The sequence below is a fragment of the Heterocephalus glaber genome, unplaced genomic scaffold (genome assembly GCF_053883595.1).
Source record: "Heterocephalus glaber isolate CG9 unplaced genomic scaffold, H.glaber_assembly_v1.0 deba00001593, whole genome shotgun sequence".
Lineage (NCBI taxonomy): Eukaryota > Metazoa > Chordata > Mammalia > Rodentia > Bathyergidae > Heterocephalus > Heterocephalus glaber.
The window spans coordinates 6,581,741-6,608,411 of NW_028258368.1; the positions used below are offsets into that span (position 1 = coordinate 6,581,741).

General features: G+C 35.5%; 1 protein-coding gene across 2 annotated transcripts in view; it reads right to left on the reverse strand.

Moving 5' to 3' along the window:
- Tab2 (TGF-beta activated kinase 1 (MAP3K7) binding protein 2) overlaps positions 1–26,671 on the reverse strand; it is an 84,053-nt gene that overhangs the window by 11,296 nt on the left and 46,086 nt on the right. For both annotated transcript variants that reach the window (XM_087193466.1, XM_087193465.1), the window contains 3 exons: positions 16,415–17,915; positions 466–626; positions 167–260 (listed from right to left, as the gene is read on the reverse strand). In XM_087193466.1, coding sequence (XP_087049592.1) covers positions 167–260; positions 466–626; positions 16,415–17,915 — 1,756 coding nt within the window. The remainder of the gene's footprint in view (positions 1–166; positions 261–465; positions 627–16,414; positions 17,916–26,671) is intronic.

Here is a 26,671-nt window from a genome sequence, read left to right on the forward strand (position 1 = left end):
TTGGGGGCGGGGGGAGAGGGGTGGACCAATAGTTCTTTAGTACGATTTGGTTCCAAAGCCAAAAATCCTGTGACAGTAGGATTATGATTATAAGTCTGTTCTCAGCCACCACAGGAATTGGCAGATCAATTCAATTAATTTCAGCTGAGTATGCACTGAACTTTACCTCGGGCTTGAAAAAGATCAATTTCTTTGGTTAAGCAGTCAATGTCAATCTGGAGTTGTCTATTACAACTTCTTAACTGCTGCATTTCTTCAAGCTGAAAAATAATTCCATGTAAGAAAGATTTGCATTGAATTTTCATGTCATTAGTTAAGAAAGAAGAGTTTGGCAGGAGAAGATAAGGTCAGAAAAACAAGTATAAATTAAGTATTTACAGAAACTAGATCAATCTTTTTACACTATGGCAGACAGCCTATTCTCATATTGAAGCACAGAGGTCACAACAGTTACACAAGACTTACTGAAGGTATTTGGGATATGGAATTTGATCTTTTCAGGCGCCTTCGAGTTAGATTATTTTCCATTTCATTGACCTCAGATTTTAGTTTATCCAGCTTTTTCTTTTGAATCTCAAGTTCTCTTTGAAGTCGTTCCATTCTGGCCTTCTGGTGTACCAATAGAGCTGCAATACATATTGGTAAAGGTGAGAACCCACCCACTTTAGTCAATTAATCTTTAAGCAAACTTGGGAAAAGAAAATAAATGAGTATTTCTGTGTTAAGAATTTGCCAAGAATCCCAAAGCTACATTAAAAGAAAATACTGTAAGTTTAAACATTTACAATTTCAAAAGTTTTAACTTGGAATTTGTTTTAATCAATTAAGCAAATGTTATCGACTTTACTTTAAAAAAAATTTTAGGGTTTATATTCACTTTCTGGTAAACAGTATTTTTGGCCTATTACTTTTCTGAAGATTTTAGTCTAGTTAATTAACCTACTAAGTGCTGTCTAATTCACATCTCATCCCATATTAGAAGACAGAATAAAAAGAATTAAAGACAATATGATTAACCTAGAGGGCAAAAGGAAGAAAAGAAGAAATAGAAAACTAAACAAAACAACCCAATAGGAATAATCCCAAATGTATTAGTAACCACAATAAATACAATATAATTAAGTGTATTCAATGACACAAAAGACCCTCAAATATTTAAAAATATTTAGCTACATGCTGTTTATAAGAAACACATTCCAAATATAATTCACTCACCAATTCTTTTAATAAGCTGGAAGCCTGTTAATTGACTGTGTCAATTTGAGTAAGAAACACCCAATTAAATTGGATCAGCATAGCTCTGGGTGTGGCTGAAGGGATTTACTGAAGACAGAAGAACCACCCTGGGTATGAGTGACAGCAACCAACAGGCTTGCTGCCTGAATGGAATAAAAGGGATATGAAGAGGGAAGACTCACTTCTGTTTCTTCCGAGGCTCTCCAGTCTTCACTTTTTACCTTGGACATCATCTCCTAGCATAGACTCTTCAGCTTTTGTCAGAGACCTTTGGCCTCCTAATATGGACTCACTAGAGTGAGCTCCAGGCCTTCAACTGGATCCTTTGGATCTCTAGTGCACCCACAGACCTTTTGCACTCTTCCACACCCGACTCTGCGGGTTACCACTGTAAGCTAATCTTATAAATTCTTATATATTTATATATCTTGCATTAAATCTGTTTCTCTAGTAAGAATTGTCTGATACAGAACCTACCAAGTGTCAGGTATTTCGCAAGTGACTGGAGAAGTCAATGAACAAAAAAGCTGCTTACATGACAATGGTAGGAGAAACTGAGGCAGAGGAAGAGGGCTGGAACAAAACTGAATAAGCAGTCACTAAAATTATGGCTCACAGGCCAAACTGGGCTGTTTTATAAATAAAGTTTTACTGAAATACAGCCCTCTTCATTTGTTCACTTGTCTATGGTTGGTTGTTTTCATGTTTCAACAGCAGAGTAGACTAGTTATGACAGAAACTATGTGACCTATAAAATCCAAAATGAGTTACTAACTGGCTCTGTATCAGATTATGTAAAGCCTTTTGACCATATTAGATTGTGAATTAAATGGGGACTCATCCCGCACAGAAAAGTTCAGATGAAAATGACCGAAGTTAAAATAAATATCTTGTGCATCCTCAGAAGCACAGTAATAGCAGCCACTTAGCTGGTGGTATCTGAAGACTGTACACTGAAGGAAATGACAAAATCCAAATCCAGCTCCTGACTAAATTGATTCAACTTCTTATACTAACAATTTGATAGAAAAACAAGTGTCCCCATTTTTGGGTGTAAATATTATTTATTTCAGTTCATTTTCACACAATGCTTGACATTCAATAAAAAGAATTAGGAGAGATACATAAAAGCAAGAGAAACCCCAGAGAGATAAAGAACAGAAACATATTCAGGGATAACTCAGATGCTGGAGCTATCTGACAGGAAAGCTAAAAATAACAATAATTAATACGCTAAAGGATCTAACTTAGAAGATGGACAAGATGCAAAAATAGATGGATAAATTGAGCAGGTAGAAATTACCAATGAGTCAAATACTGGAAACAATATAGGATCAGAGATAAAGAATTTCTTCAACAGGCTTATCAGCACAATGAACAGACAAAGATCAATGAACTTGACGATAGAAATTGCACAAATTAAATACAAAGAAAATAATGGAAAAGAATAAATTCATGAGCTTTGGCGTAACATTTTTTAAACAGCATGATGTAGTAGAGAAGACAAAAACAAGGCAGAAAAATATGTGAGGCAATAATGGCCAAAATTTTTCCAAAATTAACGAAACACACCAAATCACAGGTCCAAGAAGTCCAGAGATCTCCAAATAGTATTAAAACAACTACACATATCATAGTCAAACTGCTCAAAACCAAAGATAGAGAAAAAAATCTTGAAGGCAGCTAGAGAAATTTTAATATAGATATGAGGTAAAAAAGAAAAAAAGCCATTCATTTCAAATACCTCTTTCCAAAAAAAAACAAAAAAAAAAACAACTTTAAAGCCCAACATGTTATGAGATAAAGAGGTTCTTAATGACAAAAAGGAAAAATACTAGTAAACAACTCTCATTCTGTACGGAAAATCATAGACGAAACTCTCTTTTCCAATGAATGCACCATTAGAGCATACATTCCAGGATTCTCCAAACCATGGCTCTACCAGTAACTCCAATCTGATATTTTTTTAGGTTTCTATCAAAATAGGAAAGTAAGTTGTATGGCTCAGCTACAGAGAAGGCCAATTAGTAGAAACAGCTTTCAATATAAGGCAAAAACCTGATTCAAAGATTTGGAATCAAAGGAGCCACAGTTGGTGAGGGTATGGCTCTGAGATGTTTTTAAAGTTTAAAGAATTAATTCTTCAGAAAGTTTGAAAAAAGTAAAATATTGCATCTTTGGTAATTTATAAAGAAAGGAGTTTTGCAGCGGCTTAAGAAGTAGCTATCACAGGACTGGGGCTCTAAAGTAAAATACCGTAAATATACTGTCTTATAATTTAAGAGGTATTTCTTTTTAGTTTAAACAAAATTTTAGAGTAGAGTTATAATAACTATGTTGCTTAGAAGTGACATAGTTGGTAATTACTTAGGATCTTTCAGGTATGTCTTCTAGTTATAAACAAACTAAAATGCTTAGAAAATAGTAAGAAAGAGCTACCTCTATTTCTCTGCAATTCTTTGTTTATCTTTAGTTCACCTTTCAATTGTGGTTTGGAACTTTTAGGAATCTGAGAATGTTCAACTATAGAGGAAAAAAAAAGGTCAAATTAATTTCTAAAAATCAATGAAAATTAAGCTAAAAGCTAAACTTTTCTCTAGCTATGGTTTCTGCAAATTTAACTTCTGCTGTATAAAATAGCTCCAAATACTTGTGCATTATGAAATACTGTTACAATGATCCTGAAGGATAATTATAGAAAGGTGTTTTTGCTCTTTATCAACTTCCACAAAATGGAATGGTGAATAGATAGCAAGAAAGATGACAATTATACCTCCAGGGTCTAAAAGAAAAGGAGGGCTGGACAGCTTTCAAATTGATTGGGCTTACTGGGGGAGGCTAGGCACTTACATCTGTTATGGAAAATGATTTTGAACAGGGACTTGAATAAATTACTTATACTGGCTTTCTGTTTTTTGTTTTGGCATACACATAGTTTTAAACAAAATCACATCAACCACACATACAGACAAACTAGAATCATGCACAATCTAGCAATATAGCAATTTGTTATATAGACCTCAGGAAAGGAAAAATTATTTTCCAATCCTGTATTAATTTACATACAAATTAATGTTGACTTAAAAGGCTAAGCTATAAAGATTCAATTATACTACCCAGGACTCTAGGGGTGGTTGACATAGCACTGTACTGAAATATTTTCTGTCTCCAAAAAGTCCACGAAAATGACACAGGAATTCACCTGCTACAATCCAACAATAAAGAAAGAAGGCAATTGATGGACAGTAGAATTCAATTCTAGAACACCAAAGCTGTTGAAACTACAAAGACTAATGAACAGTAGCGAAAGCTGTAGTCTCATGGACAGGAAGGGTGCTGCAGACAAAGAGATAGCTGCCCTGTGCTGAAGAAGCCTGAAGAAGTGCTTGACTCTGGAGAATGCAGGCAACAAGTGGAGAGATGTGAGTAATGAGACAGAAAACAGCAGCCAACTTAGCTATCTGGAACGGTCAACTTCTCCTCATCCTGAAGAGAAAGCCAGGTTACACACACATGGATATTTATTTTTAGCCCCTTGTCCCCGAAACCCTTTTCCGACTCTGGCTTCTACACGAGCATGAGATGGTGATGGTACAGTGTTCCCTTGCAGCAGCTGACTGTGCACCTACTCATCACAAAGCAAAGTCTGTCACGTGGCAAGTCTCATTTTCATTTTTCTTTTTTCTTTTTTGAGACAGAGTCTTGCTTTGTAGTGTAGGCTTGCCTTGAGCTCACTATGTAGCCCAGGCTGACCTCAAACGCACAGCAATCCTTCGCTTCAGCCTCCTAAATGGTAGGATTACAGGCATGCACCACCACGCCTGCCTGCAAGTCTCATTTTTGCATACAAGGCTTTCAGTCAGCCTTCATTGTACTTCATTCTTAGGTACAAAACATCAGCCAAGGATTATCTCTCACTTGAGGAATATCTGACCCATGAAGAACTGGACACAGTGAGCAAAACTAAACCTAGATTAAGTGGAAATAATCCAGGTGAAAGGAGAATTTACATTCTAACTAACATCATTAAGAGATTTGTGACAATACTGTATCCATAAAATAGCAAACCGCTATGAAAAAGGATCAGAAAACTAGCTATAAGGAATTAAATCACTGAAATGAAAATTTCATACATGAGTTGGAACAAATACTAAGAAAATCTCCTAAAATGTAAAACAGAAAGATAAGAAGGTAGGCCAGGGACATAGCTCAGTGGCCCTACGCCTGCCCGGCAAGCACCAAGTCTTGAGTTTGATTCCTGGTATGAGGTGCGGGGGATAAGGAGGTACAATATCCTGAGGATTTGATAATGGAAAAAGAAGGAGAAGGAGAAGAAAGCTGGTACAGTAGTTGAAGTTCTGTGTGTGTGGATATTTTTTGTTGTTTGTTTTCTGGTGGTGCCTGGGCCTTTTCCATGCTGGGCAAATATTCTACTGCTGAGCTATATCCCCAGCTCAGAAGTTATAGAAAACGTGAAACTAGTGTGACCAGAAGAGAATTTTATAGGGCTGAAGGGAGATATTAGCCTTTAAACTGGAGGTGTCTACTTAAGTATAGGGCCAGGATAATCACATACACATGTAAAAAGACCTACCATTTACTAGACACACCATTGTAAAATTAGATTACTAAAGACAAAAGAAAGATCTTAGGTTATTTCCAGAAAGAAAAATCAGGTCACATACAAAGGCACAAGAACCATAGTGACATAAGATTTCCTCAGTGACATTTTCTATAAAAAAATGATTTTTCACCCTAGATTTGTCACAAAAAAAAGTATGAGAGTATTTTTTGACTTTAAGGCGATAACTTAATTTCTCAAGTCTTTTATTTGAGAAGATGTTCTAGCAAACTGAAGACATAAATCAAGAAGATAATACAAGACCCAAGAAACGGTAATTAAGAGTGATAAATGAAACTCTTAGCTGATGGCTATGCTTAAGTCTAGCAAATGTCTAGTCAATACTGTAACAGAGAGAGGTCTCCTGGAAAAAGGAATAAATAGTATCTTGGAGAGGTTTCAAGAACATGATAAAGGCAGAGGATTAAAAAAAAACAAAACTCTTCTAAAAATCCAAGAAAAAGCTATAACAAAGACAGATAAACTACTAATACAGATAAACTACTTGGCTCTGTAACAAACAAGTCTATTATATATGTGTGATTTATTAAATTTCAGCTTTGTCATCAACCTGTACACAAAGCACAATATATAACTGCTATGGTCTAAATGTGCTCCCTCCAAATTTACATGCTGAAAAATAATTCCCATTATGGTAGCAAAAAGAGGTATGGCCTTTGGGAAGTAATTAGGTCAGGACGGCTGTGCTCTCACGAATGGGATTAGTGTTCTTATCAAAGAGACCAGATGGTACTTGGTCTTCCTGTCCCCTTCACTATATGAGGACATAGTTTACTTTGTACTACTTGTTCAAGTGGTATTTAATTAATTCTATGAGTGAAATGTGAAGGATAAAAACAAAGTTAAGGAAACTTCAAGAGTTTGCATGCAGACTGTAGGCACTAAATAACACTAATACTTATTAAATGTTAAATAATGACAGCAATTTGACTTTTTTTCCCCCAGTACTGTGGATTGAACTCAGGACCCTGTGCTTGCCAGGCAGGTGCAGCACCACTGAGCTAAATCCCTGGACCTAACAATTTGACTTTCAAAGCACACAATAAAAAATACTAATTTTAAGTCTAAGAATAGAAAGAACATAAAATAAAAATGAGATTTAAAGTCTCAAATGTTTAGCTTTAATGTTTTTCACTTAATAAGATTTTAATTCATTATGAAATATGGCAAGACTTTTAGGTTGCTGATACTGGTTATAGGTGGCTTTTTTATATGCCTGTTCTACAAAGGAAATAGAATATGTGGTGTATTTAACATCTCAAACATACATTTATTTATTTAGTTTTCTAAACTAACCTATCTTGTCTTCCTAAATAAATGAAAAAAGCAGGGATTATAGGTACAGAAAAAAATAATTCAATACCTTTTAATTCCTCTTTAAGTCCAAATTAAATTAATGGATAAAAGTAACTTAAGCACGTAACTCCCTCTTGTGGTTGTTAAGATAACTGAGCATTAGTGAACTGTAAGTACTGTCTTTTATTTCAACTTTTTTTTTTTTGTACTGGAGGATCCAACTCGGGACCTTGAGCCTGTGAAGCAGGTGACAGAACCAGAGCTAAATCCCTGGCCCTAAATGCTGTCTTTCAAACCACTCCTTCAGGCATTCTAGATGCTTTATAAAGAAAGCTTATTAGCTTCTGATGGACAATGGAGATGAACATTACTCAATTTAACTTGAAACTAGAAAAACACACTTGAAGTACCAGATGGTGTTAGCTTTAACAATTTTAGGCACTCTGTAGTATAAATACACCTAATTTCTCCACAATCTTAAAAACAACATGTGTGACTTGAATATGCTTATTAAAGAAATACCTGCACCACTGTAAAATGTACCAGGCATAAATGGATATAAAGATTTTAGGTTACCTAAAAGAGGGTAGGGTAAATTTTGCTCTTCAAAGCTATAATTGGGGGCTGGGGATATAGTTCAGTGGTAGAGCACTTGCCTAGCATATACAAGACGTTGGGGTCAATCCCCAGCAGCACCATTAAAAAAAAAAGGGTACTTATTTCAGTGTTTTTAAGCTTTTGTCTATCTTGATTTTATATGCCTAAATGCTTACGTCATACTGAAACATTATACCTAAGAAAGTATAATGTCACCTTCTAAAATCCAAAATTTTCTAGACTTAATTTTGTTGACAGCAGGTATCAGATCTACTTTATGCACCAATGTATTACTAGTTATTTATTTGGTCACTAAATTACAAGATTCTAAAGTGGAAATTACTTTTCAAAACAAAGAATCCTTTTTTCATGTCATTTTTAAGAGCAAGTTAAAGCCAGATATTTTAACAGTGCTACAACTGGGCCTCTAGTTTGGGTAACAAAAGTCTGAGGAATAATGTTTAATCTCTGTAACTATTTTTAAGACATTTAAATTATTTATACATTAATAAGACAAGAGTGTTAGTCACTTTAATAGAACTGGTGTGGCTTTCTAGGTAATAATTTGCTAGCATTTATTTGTACATGGTTAAGATTTTGGATGCAATCTTATATCATTAAGATACAGACATTATCCAAAACTTTTATTTATTTTAGAGAGTAGTAATGCTTATAGCTTGGTAAAGTTTATAGATTAAAAGGGGCCACAGCAGCTAATTTCAAGTTTGTGATGGATGCCCCGTTCAATGTGGTTTCAAGGGGTATCATTATAACTAAAGAGAAAATACAGCATAAAGTTTCTGTTGTTTTTCCAAAATCTTGGAATAGGAAAAACTTCCTACGTAAGACATAAAAAACAGAAGCCTTAAGGAATGGCTTGATGAACAATTTCAATTTATAGATGATAAAAAATTAACTGTTGGGGGCGGGGATTTAGCTTAGTGGTTCCGGCATCTGCCTCGAAAGCACAAGGTCCCAAGTTCGATGCCCAGTATAAAAAAAAGAAAAAATTAACTGCTTGTTAATAGTCACCGGTTATCTCTGGTGAGAACTTTTCATCATATAACCTTTAATTCTGTTTACATTTAAAAAAATCAAGTCTGTAGAAAAATATTTTAAAGCAATTTCTATCAGAATCTCAGATAACTTTGTAGGTACTGATAAGCTGTTTCTAAAATTATATGGAATTATCAGATCTCAGAGAGTCAAAACCAACAAGCTTGAACAAAATAGGACTCAAGTCCCAATTTCAAAACTTACTACAAAGCAAGCGTAATTAAGACAGTATTAATACTGGTATAAGGAACACAGATCAATGGAAAAGAATGAGTCTAGAAATAAACACAGATGTCACTGATGGTCAACTGATTTTTTTCAAGGGTGTCAAAAATCATTAAATGAGCAAAGAAGTTGTTTCAACAAATAATGTTGGGATACCAGGGAAGTCACATAGAAAATGATAAAGTTGGCTCTTTAATTAATGTCATTATATAGAAATTAACTCAAAATAGATTAAAAACCAAAAAACCTTACAGCTAAAACTGAAATTTTTGTGAGAAAACACGGGTTAATCTCTATGACCTTGTATCTGTAGATTGATTCTGAGATAAGACACAAGAACCATGAACAACAGAAGTACACAAATAGGACTTTGCAAGTTAAAAAACTTTTGGGCTTAAAGGAAACCATCAAAGTGAAGATAACTCACAGAACAGGAGAAAATAACTGCAAAATCACATGTAGGACTTACTTTTAGAATATACAAAGAACACACACAACTCAATAAAGACCAAATAACCCTATTTTAAAAAGACATAAAGGATATAAATGGACATTTTGCCAAAGAAAAGAAAATATATAGCCAATAGGCACATGAAAGGATCCTTGAGAACATTAGCTATTAGAGAAATGCAAATCAAAACCACAATGTAGTATATATGTTACAGGGACTAGGAAGACAAGAATCCACAAAGTCAGGTAACAGCAAACAGTGGTGAGAATGTGGAAAAATCAGACCCCTCAAACACTGTTAACGAGAATGCAAAATTGTGTAGACTTCCGGGAAAACATCATGGCAATTCCTCAGTGGTTAGATACAGGATTACTATGTAACCCAGCAATTCTACTCGAGTATATACTGAAGAGAAATAAATACACCTATCCATAAAAAACTTGTACACAAATGCTTATGGCCACATTACTTATAACAGCTAAAAGACAAAAAAACCCCTCAAAATCCTCATGAATAAATAAAATGCAGCATATCTGTATAATGATATATTTGGCTACAAAACAGAATCAAGTACTAATATTTACTACAACATGGATGAACTTTTAAGTGATAAAAGATAGTCACAAAAGATCACAGTGTATATGACTCCATTTATATGAAGTAACCAGACTATATGAAGCTATACCGATACAAGAAGTAGACTACTGGTTGCCTATCATTATGGTGGTGTTGAGGAGAGGGAAGTAAAAGCTTATGGGTATGGGGTTTTGTTTTGAGGTGACAGAAGCATTGTACTACTAGCTGTGGAGATGACTCCACGTATCAGTGTCTATTGAATTGCAGGCTACAAATGAGTGAACTGTATAATATATTACCTGTACCTCAATAAAGCTATTAAAATGACTAAAATTTTAAAAAAGACTAGATTTGAACATGCTGAAATATGTCATATATTAAGCAAAAAGTGCATTATATATTCCCATAAAATATGACTTTAAGGTATGTCAGAACACTGCAGAGTACAGTATATAGGTATATATACAGAGTTTGCCCAAAAAATGTATACATGAGGAAAAGAACAACTTGTATAAACATTTTAATACTAAATTTACAGATATGAGACTAATACAAGTCACCTTTGGCCTCTACAATTACAAGAGGTGCTCAAAGCTCCAAAGTAGAAGCTCATTAGCTTCCAGACATTTTTAAGTACAACAAACTGAAATGTGTATACATTTTATTGGCAGACTCTATGTATATCTTGCAATCTCTGGGGGATGGGTTCCAGGATGTATAACCCCTACCAAAATCTGAAGGTGCTCAAGTCCCTTATATAAAATGGCATAGTATTTGCCATCCTTCTATAGGCTTTAAATTGCCTCTAGATTTATAACACATAATACAAAGTAAATGCAATACAGTCGTTACACTGTAGGGTTTAGAAAACGACAAAAGTCTATATATGTATAGTACAGAGGCAATGACCACAGGCCTAATTAATTTTCAAACTGCACTTGGTTGAATCTACAGATGTGGAGGCTATAGATATGGAAGGTCAACTGATTATATAATCCTATGACCCACATAGTTTATATGTTTATATATACACCCATGTATGGTGTGTCTCCACTAAAGAGTGTGCAAGCATATGTACCATATGTACAGATACAAAGAAGGATTAAAAATGTTAATAGAGATCACCTCTGGTAGTTAAATGGTGCGAGGGCTGGGCCAGGGTTGGAGATATATTATTATTATATTTCTTTTTTGTTAGAATTTCTCTTACCCATGTATATATGTTATTTTCATAATGCTTTTTAACAGACTGGTTTAATAAATAACTTGCTAGTAACTAAAGCTCTCCAAAAATGGAATGTGATATCCTAGAAAGCAGTTTCTTTCTCACAGGTATTCAAGTAGAGGATGGACTTACACTTGATAAGGATCCTGTAGGACTACATGCTCTTTGGTAAGTGGACTGGATAACTTTTCATTTAGAATCCAATGTGACCTTTAAAATCTCTTCCAATTCTGAGATTTATTCCAACTTTAAAAAGTAGTTAGACTTAAGAGTGGAAGAACTGGGCCAGGGATTTAGCTCAGTGGTTCCAGTGCCTGCCTCGCAAATGCAAGGTCCCAAGTTCAATCCCTAGTACGAAAAAAAAAAGAGTTGGCACAAGAGTGGAAGAACTGACAGGCAATAGGGGTAATTTGGAAAAAAAAAAATCCATAAATAGTTTAATGTCAATTAATCTTAATTACTGAGGTACATACTTAATGTGATTTCAATGCCAACATAGAACACTCTACAGAAGGCATTTTTGACCAGTGGCTACATTAAGTTAAACGTGGTACAAAAGGTATGAAATAAGTTATATTTCCTTTTGAAAAGAGTATCTAGTTCATTGAATTTGTGTCCCAAGTAGTGTTTTATTAAATCTTATTAAACAGAAGGACATTGTGATTTGGAGGGAAGCACTGGTGAAATGAAAAGGAATGAAAAAAATTAAGTCCAAAAAATTATTTTCAACCTACAATTTTTTAACTTGCATTTCTATTTTAGAATCAAAATCAAGATTATTAGTTAAGAGTATGATGGAATCACAAATATAACCGGGGAAAATGGCATTAAAGTACCATTAAGAATATTTATGATTTCATATATGTAATTTAAAAAAAAAGTTTGCCAGCTAGGTCAACATTACCGATGGATTTCTGGAGAAGAGAGAATGAGAAATCATTTTTGGCAGTTATATCAGTTTACTAAGGGTCCCTGGCTTTTGTAACAAAATATAAAAATACAGGCCTTCTTTCTTCTACCATAAAAACTGGTCTGAATGAGGAAAGCATTTTGTTCTCCATACCTGTAAAAGTTGCCAGTTATAACATGCATGCCAGTATGAATGGAAGAGGACTCTAGAAAGTCTCAGAATACAGTAAATGATGGAGTACTTTTGCTACTTTTTAGTAGTCAAGTGGTAGGTGGTTTGAAACCTGGGGGAGGGGGTGTAACTATTTGATGGGTGATGGTACTACTGGTAAGCAATTTCATTTTTATATTTGTTCTTCTTAACAGGTAAAAAGAATCTTCTTCATATCTGGAAATTTTAAACTTCAATTTCTCTTCAACATTGTTTTCTATTTGGTACTCATTTTTGTCTTACATTTCTGTAATACTTTAAGGACTAAAATTTAATTTACTTCCTTTAGGGGTGATAGTGGTAGTTTTGGGCTTAGTGGTGATATAAGCAGGGAGGTAGTTGCAGTTTCATGAATTTTACTTCGTCTTTTCTGTTCTTGGTGTATATAATTTAATATTTATAAATGCGCACACGCACACACACACACACACACACATATATATATATTTTTTTAAAGAGACAGGGTCTTATTCTGTTGTCCAGGCTGGCCTTGAATACCTGGGCTCAACAGATGCTCCTGCCTCTGCTGCTCCAGTAGCTGGAATTATGTGTATACATCATCATGCCTGGTGGCCCTGTCACATCTTTAATTAGTACATGTTTGCAGTATATAATGCAGTATACAATGTGGAGCTGGCACATGTACATAACATCTTAATCTTCATCCTTTTTCTCCACTGCCTCCTCCCTCCCTCCATCTCTTCATCCCTTTCCCCTTGGAGAAAGATCTATCTCCTTACTTCCTATTATCTATCTTTTATTTTACTTTTCTTCTGATCACTATAATAGAGAACATATTAAACATCTTTTTAAAATAAATTTTCACTTCTGAATTTAGTATAGTATTTATAGATTTTAAATCTACAAGAAAAATAATACATTCTGATTACCAACTTTTGGTCCCTCCTCAATTTGGGAAAAATACTTTCCTGATTCCAGTACCTGGCTCAATTAATTTTTCTACTCTGACATTGTATGTTTCAAGATCTTATAAAGAGCAGCTTCACTGCAGGAGCAAAGCTATTTCTTCTGTCTATACCACTAGGAACAGAATTCTGAAAAGACCCTTGCTTAAAGAGCAATATTACTCAGGTCACTCCATTTAATACTACGGAGAGTGCTGTGTAAACTATAAAGTATCACACATGAGAGATTTATTTTTCAGAAAAGAACAATCCTTTGATACACCTTGAAGCAGGTTAATGAGACATCAGATCAAGATTGTCACTTAATATGTAAACCTAGGTCAATGTCAGTTTCATAATATACAGAGAGCAACAAAGAGGTAAAAGGTTGTAGAACAGCACCCATTCCAATACAACATGGATCTGCACAGATGATACAAGATCACACAGTCACACCAATGTTATGACATTCCATACATACATAGGTATGGTTAAAGAAAGTGATCAGGGTTGTTATAGCTGTCTGAAGACTGCTGTTAAGAGAAGCAATCTGAGTGGTGCATTCTGGGGAAACTTCTTGGTAAGCTTTAAGCTTTAAACTTTCAAACCAGAGTCTTCACTTATCAGGGATTTTTTTTTTTTTATTTTTTAACTTTCAGGTGCCTTCAGAAGGTATTCTCTACATTGAGTATTACTTTATTATCTCCAGTTATTTCTATTTTAGCTGCTTATTGTGATTTTCCTCCCTATATTTGTTTGGTTTTGGTACTGGGGATCAGACCCAGGGGTGCTCTACCATTAAGCTACATTCAAGTCCTTTCTATTTTGTTAGAGTTTAGTTAAGTTGCCCAGGCTAGCCTTGAACTTACTACTCTGCCTCAGCCTCCTGAGTAGCTGGGTTACAAGTGTGTGCCACCACATCTGGCTCATTTGCTTGTTTTTGTTTTTTACTGATCTTTTAGTTCCATGTTTCTCAATCTTTGGCACACGTGGGTCCCACAGGGGTGTGTAATGGCTATATGAAACTACAAGATACATCTGAAAAGAGATTATTTTAAAAATTTGAATAGAAAGACATTGTAGTGCAGTGGTTAAAAGTGTGGACTCTGTCAACTTCCTAGTTAGAATCTTCACTCTGCCATTTGTACTTTGGCAAGTTACTTAAACTATTTGCTCCTAAGTGCTTTAGTCTGAAAAAAAGAAATAATGTTAGTGTTTACTTTATAGCTGGTTGTGGGAAATAAATGAGTATTCAAAACAGTGACTAATTCACAGCAAACTTCCAGCAAGTATTCATTATTATGTATCTTAATATTATTCATTTTTCTCCCTATAGAAATAGGAGTCACTGGGAATTCTGGGCTAAGTTTAGGTAGTGAGACAAGGAATGTGTCATTGAAAAAATGACTTTAAGTAAGGAACTGAAGCATGAGAAAACTAACTGTGGATTTGAGGAGAAAATTCACAGTAGGAAGAACAAGCACAAAGGCTCTAAAATATGGCTTCTATGATCAATGGAGAACAAGGAGGTCAGTAGGGGTGAAACAGTGTAAGCAAGATGGTGCATAAAAGGAAAAGAGCTGGTGGGGAAGGGACAAGCACAGCATGTAAGGCTTTACAGCTTTTATTCTGCATGAACTAAATATCCCCCAGTCAGAGGATCTGACATATGTTTTCAACAGTGTCTCAATGGTTGCTGAGTCAAAAAAGATCACAAGAAGGCAAGGGTAAGAGCAAGAAGACTACTGTGACAGTCTACCTGAAACTAAGCAGAGTGTTTCATAAAGAACAAGATGATTGACTAAATATTTTTATCTATACATCAAGGAAAATGAGGGCTGAAAGATGTCTACTGGATGGAGTGATAATCTTATTAACAGATGACTGTAACAGAAGTTCTGGTTGATTGTAGTGGGAAAAGTACTGAGTGCAGTAGATTCAAGAGAATGGAGGAAAAAAATTGGAGATGGCACATTTAAGCAATACTTTTATCACATTTGAGTTAAAACATGAATGTTGAAATATGAATAACTTAATATTTAACTGGCAATATTCAGCTAAACGTGAATGTCTATTTCATTTGATAATTTCTCTTATGAAACTGTCTTCTTAAAAAACATTTGCTAAGAGCTGGGGATTTAGCTCAGTGGTCCCGCCACCTGCCTTGCAAGCGCAAGGTCCTGAGTTCGATCTCCAGTACAAAAAACAACCCCCCCCCAAAAAAAACCCCATTTGCTCTCCATTTAATTATCAGTAAATATTCAAACATAGGAAGCCTGCGTTTTTGTTTTGTTTTTTTTGTATCGGGGATCGATCTCAGGACCTTGCAATTGCAAGGCAGGCGGTGGAACCACTGAGCTAAATCCCCAGCCCAGAAGCCTGCTATTTTGACAAGAAGAGAAAAATAATACCTTGGGGAAAGAAGAAGAAAATTAATGGTACGTTAAAATACATGCACTACTCAAACTAAAGGCGGTTCCATTTAGCTACAGATATCTGGAAAATGTAAATTTTAACACAATTTCTAATGCAATTAAAATCAGTCCGGGACCTCTGAAACTCATATGCCCATGTACGCATACATATATGCATGCCATTGAGAGGCTGAAAGAGACAAGTATCAGGAACAAGATTCAATTTTTTCTTTGAGTTTAAATTATTCTAGGACTCATAGCAATATAGACTTTGATAGAACGTTAAGACTAACAATGTCATATTAGAAAAAAGACAAAGTTTTATTTTTCAAATATGTGGTCAAAGAAAGCAGTCAACTAGTCTCATAAAAATGTGTTTTTATTTGTAGATGTTTTAAAGGGAAGCCAGCATCACCACAGGTACAAGAAAAACTGAAAAGAAAGTGTTATAGACATTAAACAAAAAACCATGATTGACTATTAAAGAGCTGATAACTCTATCCAATATATGACAGTAAAATTACAATTTAAATTTATAGGAATGTCTTCAAATATTAAGATGTTACTTGGGATAACACAAGATAATACCCATTACTACTGATACCCATTACTGCTGTAAAATCAAATAATCCCACTCAAGGAAATTAACCTTCCCTTAGAATCAGTATTACCTTGTGTGTAGGCAGCATCATCAGATCCCATGCTCAATTTCCGTGCTTCACTTATTCTATCCACATGTGCTAACGTAGGGTCCGTGAGGTGCTGAATATTTTCTGTTTCTACATAATGATCAGGATGACTCAGAAGATTTGTAAGTTCAAAGGTAGGGGAAACAACCCCTGGTGAAACAGCAGGGGGTTTATTGGGAGAAACTGTAATTTTGAAAGTATATTTTGTATTGGGTTGAGTGACCACCACTCGAGGAGAAGTTGCAGAGTTACTGCCTATTGCTCGACTTTTGGGAGGGTGGTGATGAATAAAGGTAGGACCCATGCTCACTTGCCCAGACATATTCCTGGAGGCAGCAGATGCCCCAGAGTTTGTGGATATGAAGACTGTGGGCTGACTGCGCATGCCCGGTTCATCTCCTGTCGTGGCATTAGCTGAAATATAAACCTTAGGTTGACTACGGGAGATCGTCTCATCAGTATTCGGGGGACTGGCAGCTATGTAAACAGTGGGCTGATTTCTATTTAAGGTCTGGCTGTTGACTGAAGAGGAAGTGCTAGATGTTCGAGGTCCAGAAGAACGCAATTTTGAAGAACTGTTTCTTTGTGGGGGTTCAAGTTTGATTTCAATCTGGTTTTTTCGAGGTCCTGTTGAAATATTCTGAATGTTATACTGGCTATGGGTAGAAGATTGCGAGCTACCAGATGAATGAATTGTTGGTGGTTGTGGAGTAGTAGGTGAACTGATGGGCATGTAGACATGAGAGGTCTGGTGGCCTTGCTGACTTGGCTGTTGGGTTGAGGTATGTGGCAGAGGATTAGATGCAGGATAAGTAGTCCAGGGACCAGGCTGTGAAGGCTGATAAACTTGTTGAGGATTCATGGGATTAAACTGAGACACCCAGCCAGAATGCTGCTGTGTCTGTCGAGTTGTACCACTAGGAGTTGTAATGTAAGGCCTAATGTAGATAGAATTTCCCTGTGGACTGTTAAGTACAGGTGGAGGTACACCATGTATGTGCAAAGATGTAGGAGTATTACGACCAGTCTGGATATTTGGGGCTAAGGTTACCATAATGGGATTAAATCTGGGAGTTTGTTGAGAAAGGTTAGATGTTCCTTTGCTGCCTAAGTGAAATCCAAGATGTGGTACTGAATTTGAAGAACCAGATGTACTGGAGATTCCAAAAACATTAAAGCCTTGAGGAACTTGAGCTGGTGCTGTTTGTGGCTCCTGCTGAAATAGTTCATTATTGGACTGACCCCCTTGAAGTTGTCCATCACTAATGCTGTGCGTTAGAGTCCTACTTCCATTCATTCTATTTCCTTCTCTTCCATGGTGGTAAACATTCTCTGATTGCAAGTCCAAGTTGAGAGAAGTCATGTGATTGCGTAGACCAGAAATTCCAGAATCATCCGAAAAATTCAAGTCTCCTTCACCATAAAGATACCTTGTACTCTCCTGAGAGAGAACAGCACAGCAGGCATCCAGGTTATTATTATTCTATTAAAAAAAAACTTGATGTTAATAATCAGAAGGTAATAAATACTTAATGACTATCATCACCAAAAACACCACATGATAACAGATACATTTGACCCTTTCTGAGAAGAATCATTTTTTATGGAAACGAATTAAAAATTCTCACTATTAATGCAATGGAAAAAACTCTTATTAGTAACAAAAATGAATCAAATCATCATTGCTTTAGGAGATGCTATTTAGTAAATGGATCCATTCATATACAGTAAAATTATAACCTAATTAAAATACAATTTCATTACTGAATAAGGTAATCATTCCACTTAAATATTCAATATTTTAAAAAAAAGTTACGTGATATAATTTAAGGCTTTTCAAACGACTTCCAAGAAAACTATCAATGCATGCATATTCAAGTGCTATACATATTCTTTTAAATTAATGACCCTTTAAACAAATTCATTTGTAGTATTTAAATAAAAAAGTTCTAAAATTCATACTAAAGTCATCTCAATTCACATGCTTCCTCTTAACTTGTGCAAAATATTTACAGCGGTACCTCAGTTCACAAATGCTTTTGTTGGCGAACAATTTGGTTTGCCAACAAAAGGATTAGGCAAAACTTTGTGTTTACAAACTCTACATCCAGTGATAAACACAACTGCAGCCATCTTTCCTGTACAAATACAAACATGGTCATCTTTTCTAAAATCATGGAGCAAATTAAATTTGTGAACCAAGGCACCACTGTATCTATGTATGAATTCTAAGTGCAAAGTAGCCTCCAGAGGAGCTGAGTTCATATCTCTGCCTTTACAGAGCAGCACACAAAACTATTCCTGAAAAAAGATTTTTCGAAACAGAAAGTCAATTGCACAAGAGCAGCAAGAACCAACAAATAGAACTATATCAGACTAAAAAGCTTCTGTACAGCAAAAGAATCAATCAATATAGTGAGGAGATAAAACTACAGAATGGGAAAAATTTTTTTGAAAGCTACTCATTAGGAAGAGGATTAATATTTAGAATACATAAATAACTCAAAAAATTAAACCACCTAAAATTAAAGATCCAGTTAAGAAATGGGCAAGGGAAATGAATAGACACTTCACAGAGGAAGAAATACAAACGGTTAACAAATATATGAAAAAATGCTCAACATCTCTTGCCATTAGAGAAATGCAAATTAAAACATTGCTAAGATTCTACCTTACTCTGGAAAGAATGGTAATTACTAAGAAATCAAACAATAACAAATGCTGGCGAGGCTGTGGTGAAAAAGGAACCCTCCTTCATTGCTGGTGGGAATGTAAACTAGTACAGCCATTATGGAAATCAGTGTGGAAATTTCCCAAAGAACTAAAATTAGAAACTCTATATGACCCAGCGATCCCCCTACTAGGTAACTTCCCCAAAGAGCTTAAGATATCTTACTACAGTGATATAAGCATACCAATGTTTACAGCAGAACAATTCACAATAGCTAAATCCTGGAAACAACCTGTATATCCATCAACAGATGATTGGATAAAGCAAATGTGGTGTCTATCTATGGTGGAATAATTTGAGACATTTGCAAGAAAATGGATGCAACAGGCAAATATAATGGTGAGTGAAATAAACCAGATACACAAGCTTAAATATGGTATGGTATCTTTCATTTGAGTGAGGCAAAGTACAAACAGAATAATAAGGATGGATAGAAGGGGACAAGGAGATGGACCTCTTGCAATAGGGAAGTGGCCCAAGGGAAAAAGCGCAAGGTGTGAGTAGGAGGGCAAGGGGAATTAAGTAGAATAAAGATATGCCATGTACAGAAACCTAATAACCTCAATTAACGTAACCATTATATGCCATTACATGAGCTAAGATTCATAATATCAACAAGAAGAAAAAATGGGATAGGGGAATTACAGGAGGAGAGAGGGCAGGAGAAAGGGATTAAAAAAGAAACAAGCTGTGGTATGTACATATAACCACTCCCAAGATAATTGTAAACTGCATGAACTGCAAACATACACTAATAAAATAATATTAAAAAATCTATTCCAGAGAAACAAAAGACACAAAAAACAAAAGCAGATTGTTTTAAAAAATACTCCAAAGAAGCAGGCTAAACATTAATCATAAATCATCCACAGAAATATTAACTGAACATCTCTCATACGCACAATATTGTTAAGACTGAACTTTTCCTCTAGAAGAACCTGCAACTCAATTTGGGAGACAAATCACGATTTCTGAAAATGGAACATTATTTTATGAGGGTGTGTCAAATAACAAGTGGTACTGAAGTTCAATATAGTTAATACTGTAGGCTACTGTAGGAAAGGACTGGGTTAATGGAGTAGGTATGGCCTGATGGTTTCATAGGATATTAGGACTTCTATGGGGGAAAAATAATTCTTGAAGGATACAGAATGAGTAAAGGACATAAATGTAAGAGTCGGCAAAAGCATGTTCCAAACAAGGTGACTAAAACAGATTTGGCTGGAGTTAAAAGTTTGTATCAGAAGTTTTGTGAAACAAATTGTTGTAAAAGCAGGCTGGGATTTAATAATGAAAAATTTTTGAAAGACGAATCATACTAGAGTTTGGCTTTTATCACAAACAATAGGAAGAGTACTGAAGGTAGATGAACAGAGAAGTAGACACACAAAGGTTATTTGGAGAAGATAATTCTTTTGATACTTAGGATGAAAGAAAATGGCTATCCTTTTGACAAAACAACAGAAGACATGAGCACAACACAATTTGGACATAAGCGAGAAAAAAATTCAAAGAGAACTGGAAGACTAGGAACCTGAGAAAAAAGAGATAGTTTTAGACATTTAAAATTTAAAAAGAAATGATGTTAAAATGTCTCCAAGTAGTCTGATACGAGATAAAATCATGTAAGAAAGCACGGGGCAACAAAGGCATCCTGAAGTTTTATTAAGAAATGATAGTCCAGGGGCTGGGGATTTAGCTCAGTGGTTCCGGCACCTCTCTCGCAAGCACAAGGTCCCGAGATCAATCCCCGGTACCAAAAAAAAAAAAAAAAAAATGATAGTTCACACTGAACAGGTAATATAAAAGAAAAAGTTAGCAAGCAATGGTTGACTTTCTTTCCTTTAAGAACCAACAATTTAATATCTCTCATGGTATAAAAATCACTTTATTTTACTTACAAATCTGAATTGATATATACTAGTTTTTCAAATAAAATTGAAAATTTGATCATAATCTTTATTGACTAATATAGTCACTTTAAGTAGATTTTATCTTTTGTTGAATCTAACCTAACAGGTGCTTTTTGCTAACTTTATTGCCATGCCTAGTAAATTCTCCTGAAGACAAAGCTCACAGAGTCAGAGATCTTATCTTTCTTTCAACTTCTGTCATTGTTCCCAAATTAAAATGTATATTCCTTTCAAATCCAATTCTATATTCCCTTTGTAAATGTTTCATATTTATGTTTACAAAGTTTTCCTCTGAAATTTTCTTGAGGCTCTCAAAAATCACTTCAATCCTTTATAATTATTATTTAATATATTCGTATTAAACAGCAATATTTCAGTCCCAGGTATGTGATAACTCATGAGGGTTTATGGTACTTATCCTTTACAGACCGTTACTTTCTTGGTGCAATCTTATGTTGTCAGTTTTAAACAGCTAAAGACTGTTTAACTCCAATTGATAATTACTGTTCAGAAATATTATTTCATTAGGGGTTGTAAAATGGTGATACTGGCCATATTACAGTTTTAAGATGTCTTCTTCATTTATTAGCATCAATTCTTCTTGAAGACTTACTCTACTCAACTGTTTGGTTACTCTTTGCATAGAAGAGGCAGGATAATTTTTAAAGCTGGTACCCTAGAAATTTCCAAAGCTGGCTAAGATTTATTTTTAGTATTATTATAAACCCCTATATATCTGTAATGTTTTGTGTTTATCATAGCATATGTTTAGGCCAACAGGAACAGCTTCATGTAGGCTCCCGTGTACATATGATATGAGCTGAGTAGTCTTTTTTGGCTTCTTTGCTTTCTGATATGATGAGATATATAAGATCATCTTGCACATGTCCTACTCTGGTTCTGCAATCAGCTATTTCCCAAAGAAGCCTTGATTACTTTTAGTGGGAAACTACAGGAGCCTCTGCTTTAAGTATACCAAACTGGGTAGGATATGAGGTTTTTGGGGTTTTTTTTGGTACCAAGGATCAAACTCAGGGCCTTGCGGTTTTGAGGCAGGTTGGTGCCAGTAAGCTAAATCCCCGGGCCCAGGATGTGAATTTTTAAAGATCGAGGATCATACTTTTTTGTATACAGCCAGAAATCAGCATTCTTTTCAAAGCTACAAAAAAAGTCTGAATCATAACTTTCAGTTTCTCTTTCATTTCCCCCCAAACTTCTCAGATAGTATCAAAGGAAACCCACTGATCACACTTCTCACACTGATTCATTCCTTCAAACATTTACTAACCATCTACTAGGCAAGTAGAAAGGTATACAATTGTTATGTACAGCATCTCAGTCCAATGGAACAGATTAATGTACACATGTAAATACAATGCAGAAAGGTAGAAGTTAGAAATATAGGTAAGGACTATGGGTGGAGGCCATCTGAAAAGGCTTCAGCTAAGGAGATAGGACTTCAATACTAAATTGTACATACACTGAATGAATAGTACTTAATTATTTTAGGAAACAATCTAGGATTTTTAAACATATGGGTCTCTCTTATGAAAATTTAAAAATAGCCGGTCCCAGCACCCGGAAGGAAGCTCCCTGCCTCCATCCCAGGCTCCTAGGGCAGAGAAGCTGAGCCGGTCCCAGCACCCGGAAGGAAGCTCCCCCGCTGCCATCCCAGGCTCCTAGGGCCAAGAAGGTGAGCCAGTCCCAGCACCCGGAAGGAAGCTCCCCGCCTCCATCCCAGGCTCCTAGGGCAGTGAAGCTCAGCTGGTCCCAGCACCCAGAAGGAAGCTCCCCTGCCACCATCCCAAGCTCCTAGGGCAGAGAAGCTGAGCCGGTCCCAGAACCTGGAAGGAAGCTCCCCCGCTGCCAACCCAAGCTCCTAGGGAAGAGAAGGTGAGCCGTGTGGGTGCCAGAAACATCCCCCCCCTCGTGGAAATGAGAAGACACATAAACAAGCCTCAAAAACAGACTTCTGGATCACCTACAGCAACCCCAAAGGGAAATGAGATGGAACACTCCAATACTCAACCACCTGGACTCTCTGAACTGGCAACAAAAGAGGATCTGGGAAAAATGAAATCAGAAATAATTACTCAGATAACAGCAAAGATTGTGCTCATGGTGCAGGACACGATTAATAAATCTAGAGAGGACACAGATAAAAAAATAGAGGAGCTGAGGAACATGACGCAATCCCAACATAGGAAACAAATGGAATCCATAAAACAGATACAGATTTCCAAGAGATTAAAAACTCCATCAAAAGTCTGCGCAGCAGAATGAACCAGTGTGAGGATAGAATTTCACATATAGAAGGTAAGATTGCAATTAGTGAGGAGGAAAAGAAAAATGGCTTTAAAATTGTAAGGAAACATGAGAAATCAATCCAGCAGCTGCTAGATGATGGAAAGAAGAATAACGTAAGACTGACTGGAGTCAATGAAGAAACAGGAGAGAGTGCAGATGACATCAAAAAACTGTTCACAGAAGTGATGGCAGAAAACTTCCCAAGGAGGGGAAAAGAACTTGACATACAGATAAGTGAGGCATATAGGACTCCAGCTAGCCTTAATAAAAAAAAATCTACACATAGGCATGTAACAGTTAGGATTCCAGAAATCCAACAGAAGAACAAAATTCTACAAGCAGTGAGAGAAAGAAACAAATCACATACAAAGGAAAGCCCATCAGAATCACAGCAGACTTCTCAATGCAAACCCTCAAGGCAAGAAGAGCTTCGAGTGATGTATTTCAAACCCTAAAGGAAAACAGCCTCCAACCCAGACTGATGTACCCTGCAAAACTATCTTTCAAAATTGATGGAGAAATAAGATACTTTCATGATAAAGAGCACCTCAGGAACTTCATGAATACCAAACCGGCACTCCAAAACATTTTAGACAATACCCTAGGAAAAGACAATGAGGATCACAACCCCAGGAAACCCAGCAGAATGAATCCATTAGGCGTGACAAATTAAACGCAAAGGGGGAGAATCCAACAAAAAGAAAAAGTCATGACAAGGCTTCTAAAACTTTTGACTTCATCTCCCTAATGAGTGCATAATTCAATCTTATTATTGTACTGATCAGTATTTTTCTGATTCTAGAATTGCACACCATTCCTTGTGCTATACTGGCTATTTATCATCTTATGTCTACATTTTAATTGGGTTATCTATTAATGAGCTCTAAGAATTCTTTATATATTCTGCTCACAGGTTATATGCATTGTAAATATGGTCTGTTTAAGGACTACTTTTCATTTTAATGATGTCATTTAAAGTTCTAAATTTTGATGGAATCTCATTTATCAATGTTTTTCTTTTCTACATCATGTTTTTTGTATCCTAGGTAGTTCTTGCCTACCCTGAATTCATAAACATTTTCCCTTATAATTTCTTCTTAAAGTTTTATACTTTTAGGCTTTCTTATTTAGGTTCATAGATCCCTTCAAGTTATTTTCATGTATGGAAAAAAAGGGTTGAGGTTAATTTTTTATATATGGATACCAGGTGTTCTAGGGCCGTTTGCTGAAACCACTATCTCTTCCTTGGCTCTTGAATCGAGTTTATAGTCTATAAAATGCTAATGTTAAATAATCTTTCAAAACTCAGTGGACCATATATGTATGGTTCTATTTCTAGATTCTCTGTTTTATTCAAATGATCTATATGTCTTTCCTTACACCAACACTGCCTTGATTACTGTAGCTTTAGAAGAAGTCTTAAAATTAGGTAATAAACGTCTTCCAACACTGTTTTTGTTTTTGTTTTTGGCTTTTCTGGGTCCTTTGTACTCCTACATAACTTTTAAATTTCAATATCCAGTTCTTCATTTATAGCAAGTATACACAGACCTGAATTTTTATATATACCTTGTGTTTTCTAATCCTGCTAAATTCAAGTACAAGTTCTAGGGGCTCCTAGAGATTTCTTATTATTTTCTCTGTAGATGATCATTTCATCTACATATAAAGATTTTGCTTCTGCCATGCCAATCCTATCTTAGTTGTGTCATTTTATTGCCAGACTATTTTGGTTTAGACCTATGTTTCAAAGTCTAATGGACAGATGAAGAGTAGGCATATATGCCCTTGTTCCTCACTTTAGGGAGAAAGCATTGCATCATCTCCATTCATAGAAGGAGTTTTTGTTGGAAGTATGGAGTACATGTCTTTGATCTGTTGAGAAGGTTCTGTTCTACTTCTAGTCTCCTGCTAGCTTTTACCATGAACTGCTGTAGAATTTAGTCCAATACTCTTTCTCCAGGATCATATGGCTTCTTCCTTTCCTCTGTTAAAATGATGACTTTTGGGGGTAGATCTTCCAATGCTGAACCAACACTGCCATCCCTATAATAAAACCACTTTCTACATCCTGCCAGATCTGACTTCTAAGAGTTTGTTTTGTTAAACAAATTTCTATCTATGTTCATACTTTTTTCTTCTATTATCTTTATCCAGTTTTAGGATTAGCACAATGTTGAGCTCCTAAAATGAAGGGAGAAAAGTGTTCCTTTTTTCTGCTTTAAATGTTTGATATAATTTATCAGTTAAAATGTTTATGAGCCTGCTGTTGTCATATAGGTAGGTTTTCAAGCTAGGAATATACTTTCTTTAATAGGTGCTATTCAAATTTTATATTTCTTCCAGAGTTAGTTTCATTAATTTGTCTTCTAAGTTACTTCTTAGAAGTTGTCAAATTTATTTCAAAAAAGATTTCTGTAATATGCTTTCTATATCCTTTTAAATTCTGTAAAATCTGTGGTAATGTCTCCTAGTTCTTAATATTGTAATTTAAAAAATGTATAACTGATATTGTGTAACAGGAAAAAAAGGTCTAAAAGAGCAGGGGAATTGGGAGGGGTAGGGAAAGGGAAAAATATGAGAAGAGGAAAAAAATGGAAACAAGGTCTTTGCAAATAGGGAAGGGTGGAGGGGGTGAAGGGAAGGCAAGGGAAGGGGAAAAAAAATAAGAACCAAGAGACTCATGTAATGGTACAAGGTCCCAATGATGAATGTAACTGTATTTTATACCTAAAATGTACCAATAAAGTTAATGGGCGGGAAACAAAAAGAAAAAGAAAATTTAAAAATAGTGAAAAATGCAGTTTAAAATGAAAGTGTGAACTATGCAACATTTCTACACTACTTTGCTATGATTTAACTGCAAAATATAAAGACAAATTTTAAAACACACATTTTAAAGTTGCAAATCATACCTGTTAATAATATAGCTATCTTAGAGAATCCATAGGATCAAGAGGAATGAGTATAGTAGTTCCAAAAAGATCTAAGCAATAATAAAGTCAAGAAGAGAACAGAAGAGGAACTCTTCTCTAAGAGCAGGGAAGTAACACAGCATGACCCTTTTCTTAAAATATTCCAACCCAGTACACTATAGTGAGGATCTCTCAAGATAATGACGCAACTGAGAAAGGGCAAACAGCTCCCAAAAGAGAGGCTATCACCAAATAAGAGATGTTTATGTTACATTTAGAGGTAATTTAATTTGCCTTTATAGTTTAAAAGTATTTTCTCAAATTTGGGAGATTTACACTCTTGATATACTCAAACAAACCAGTTCTTCTTTCT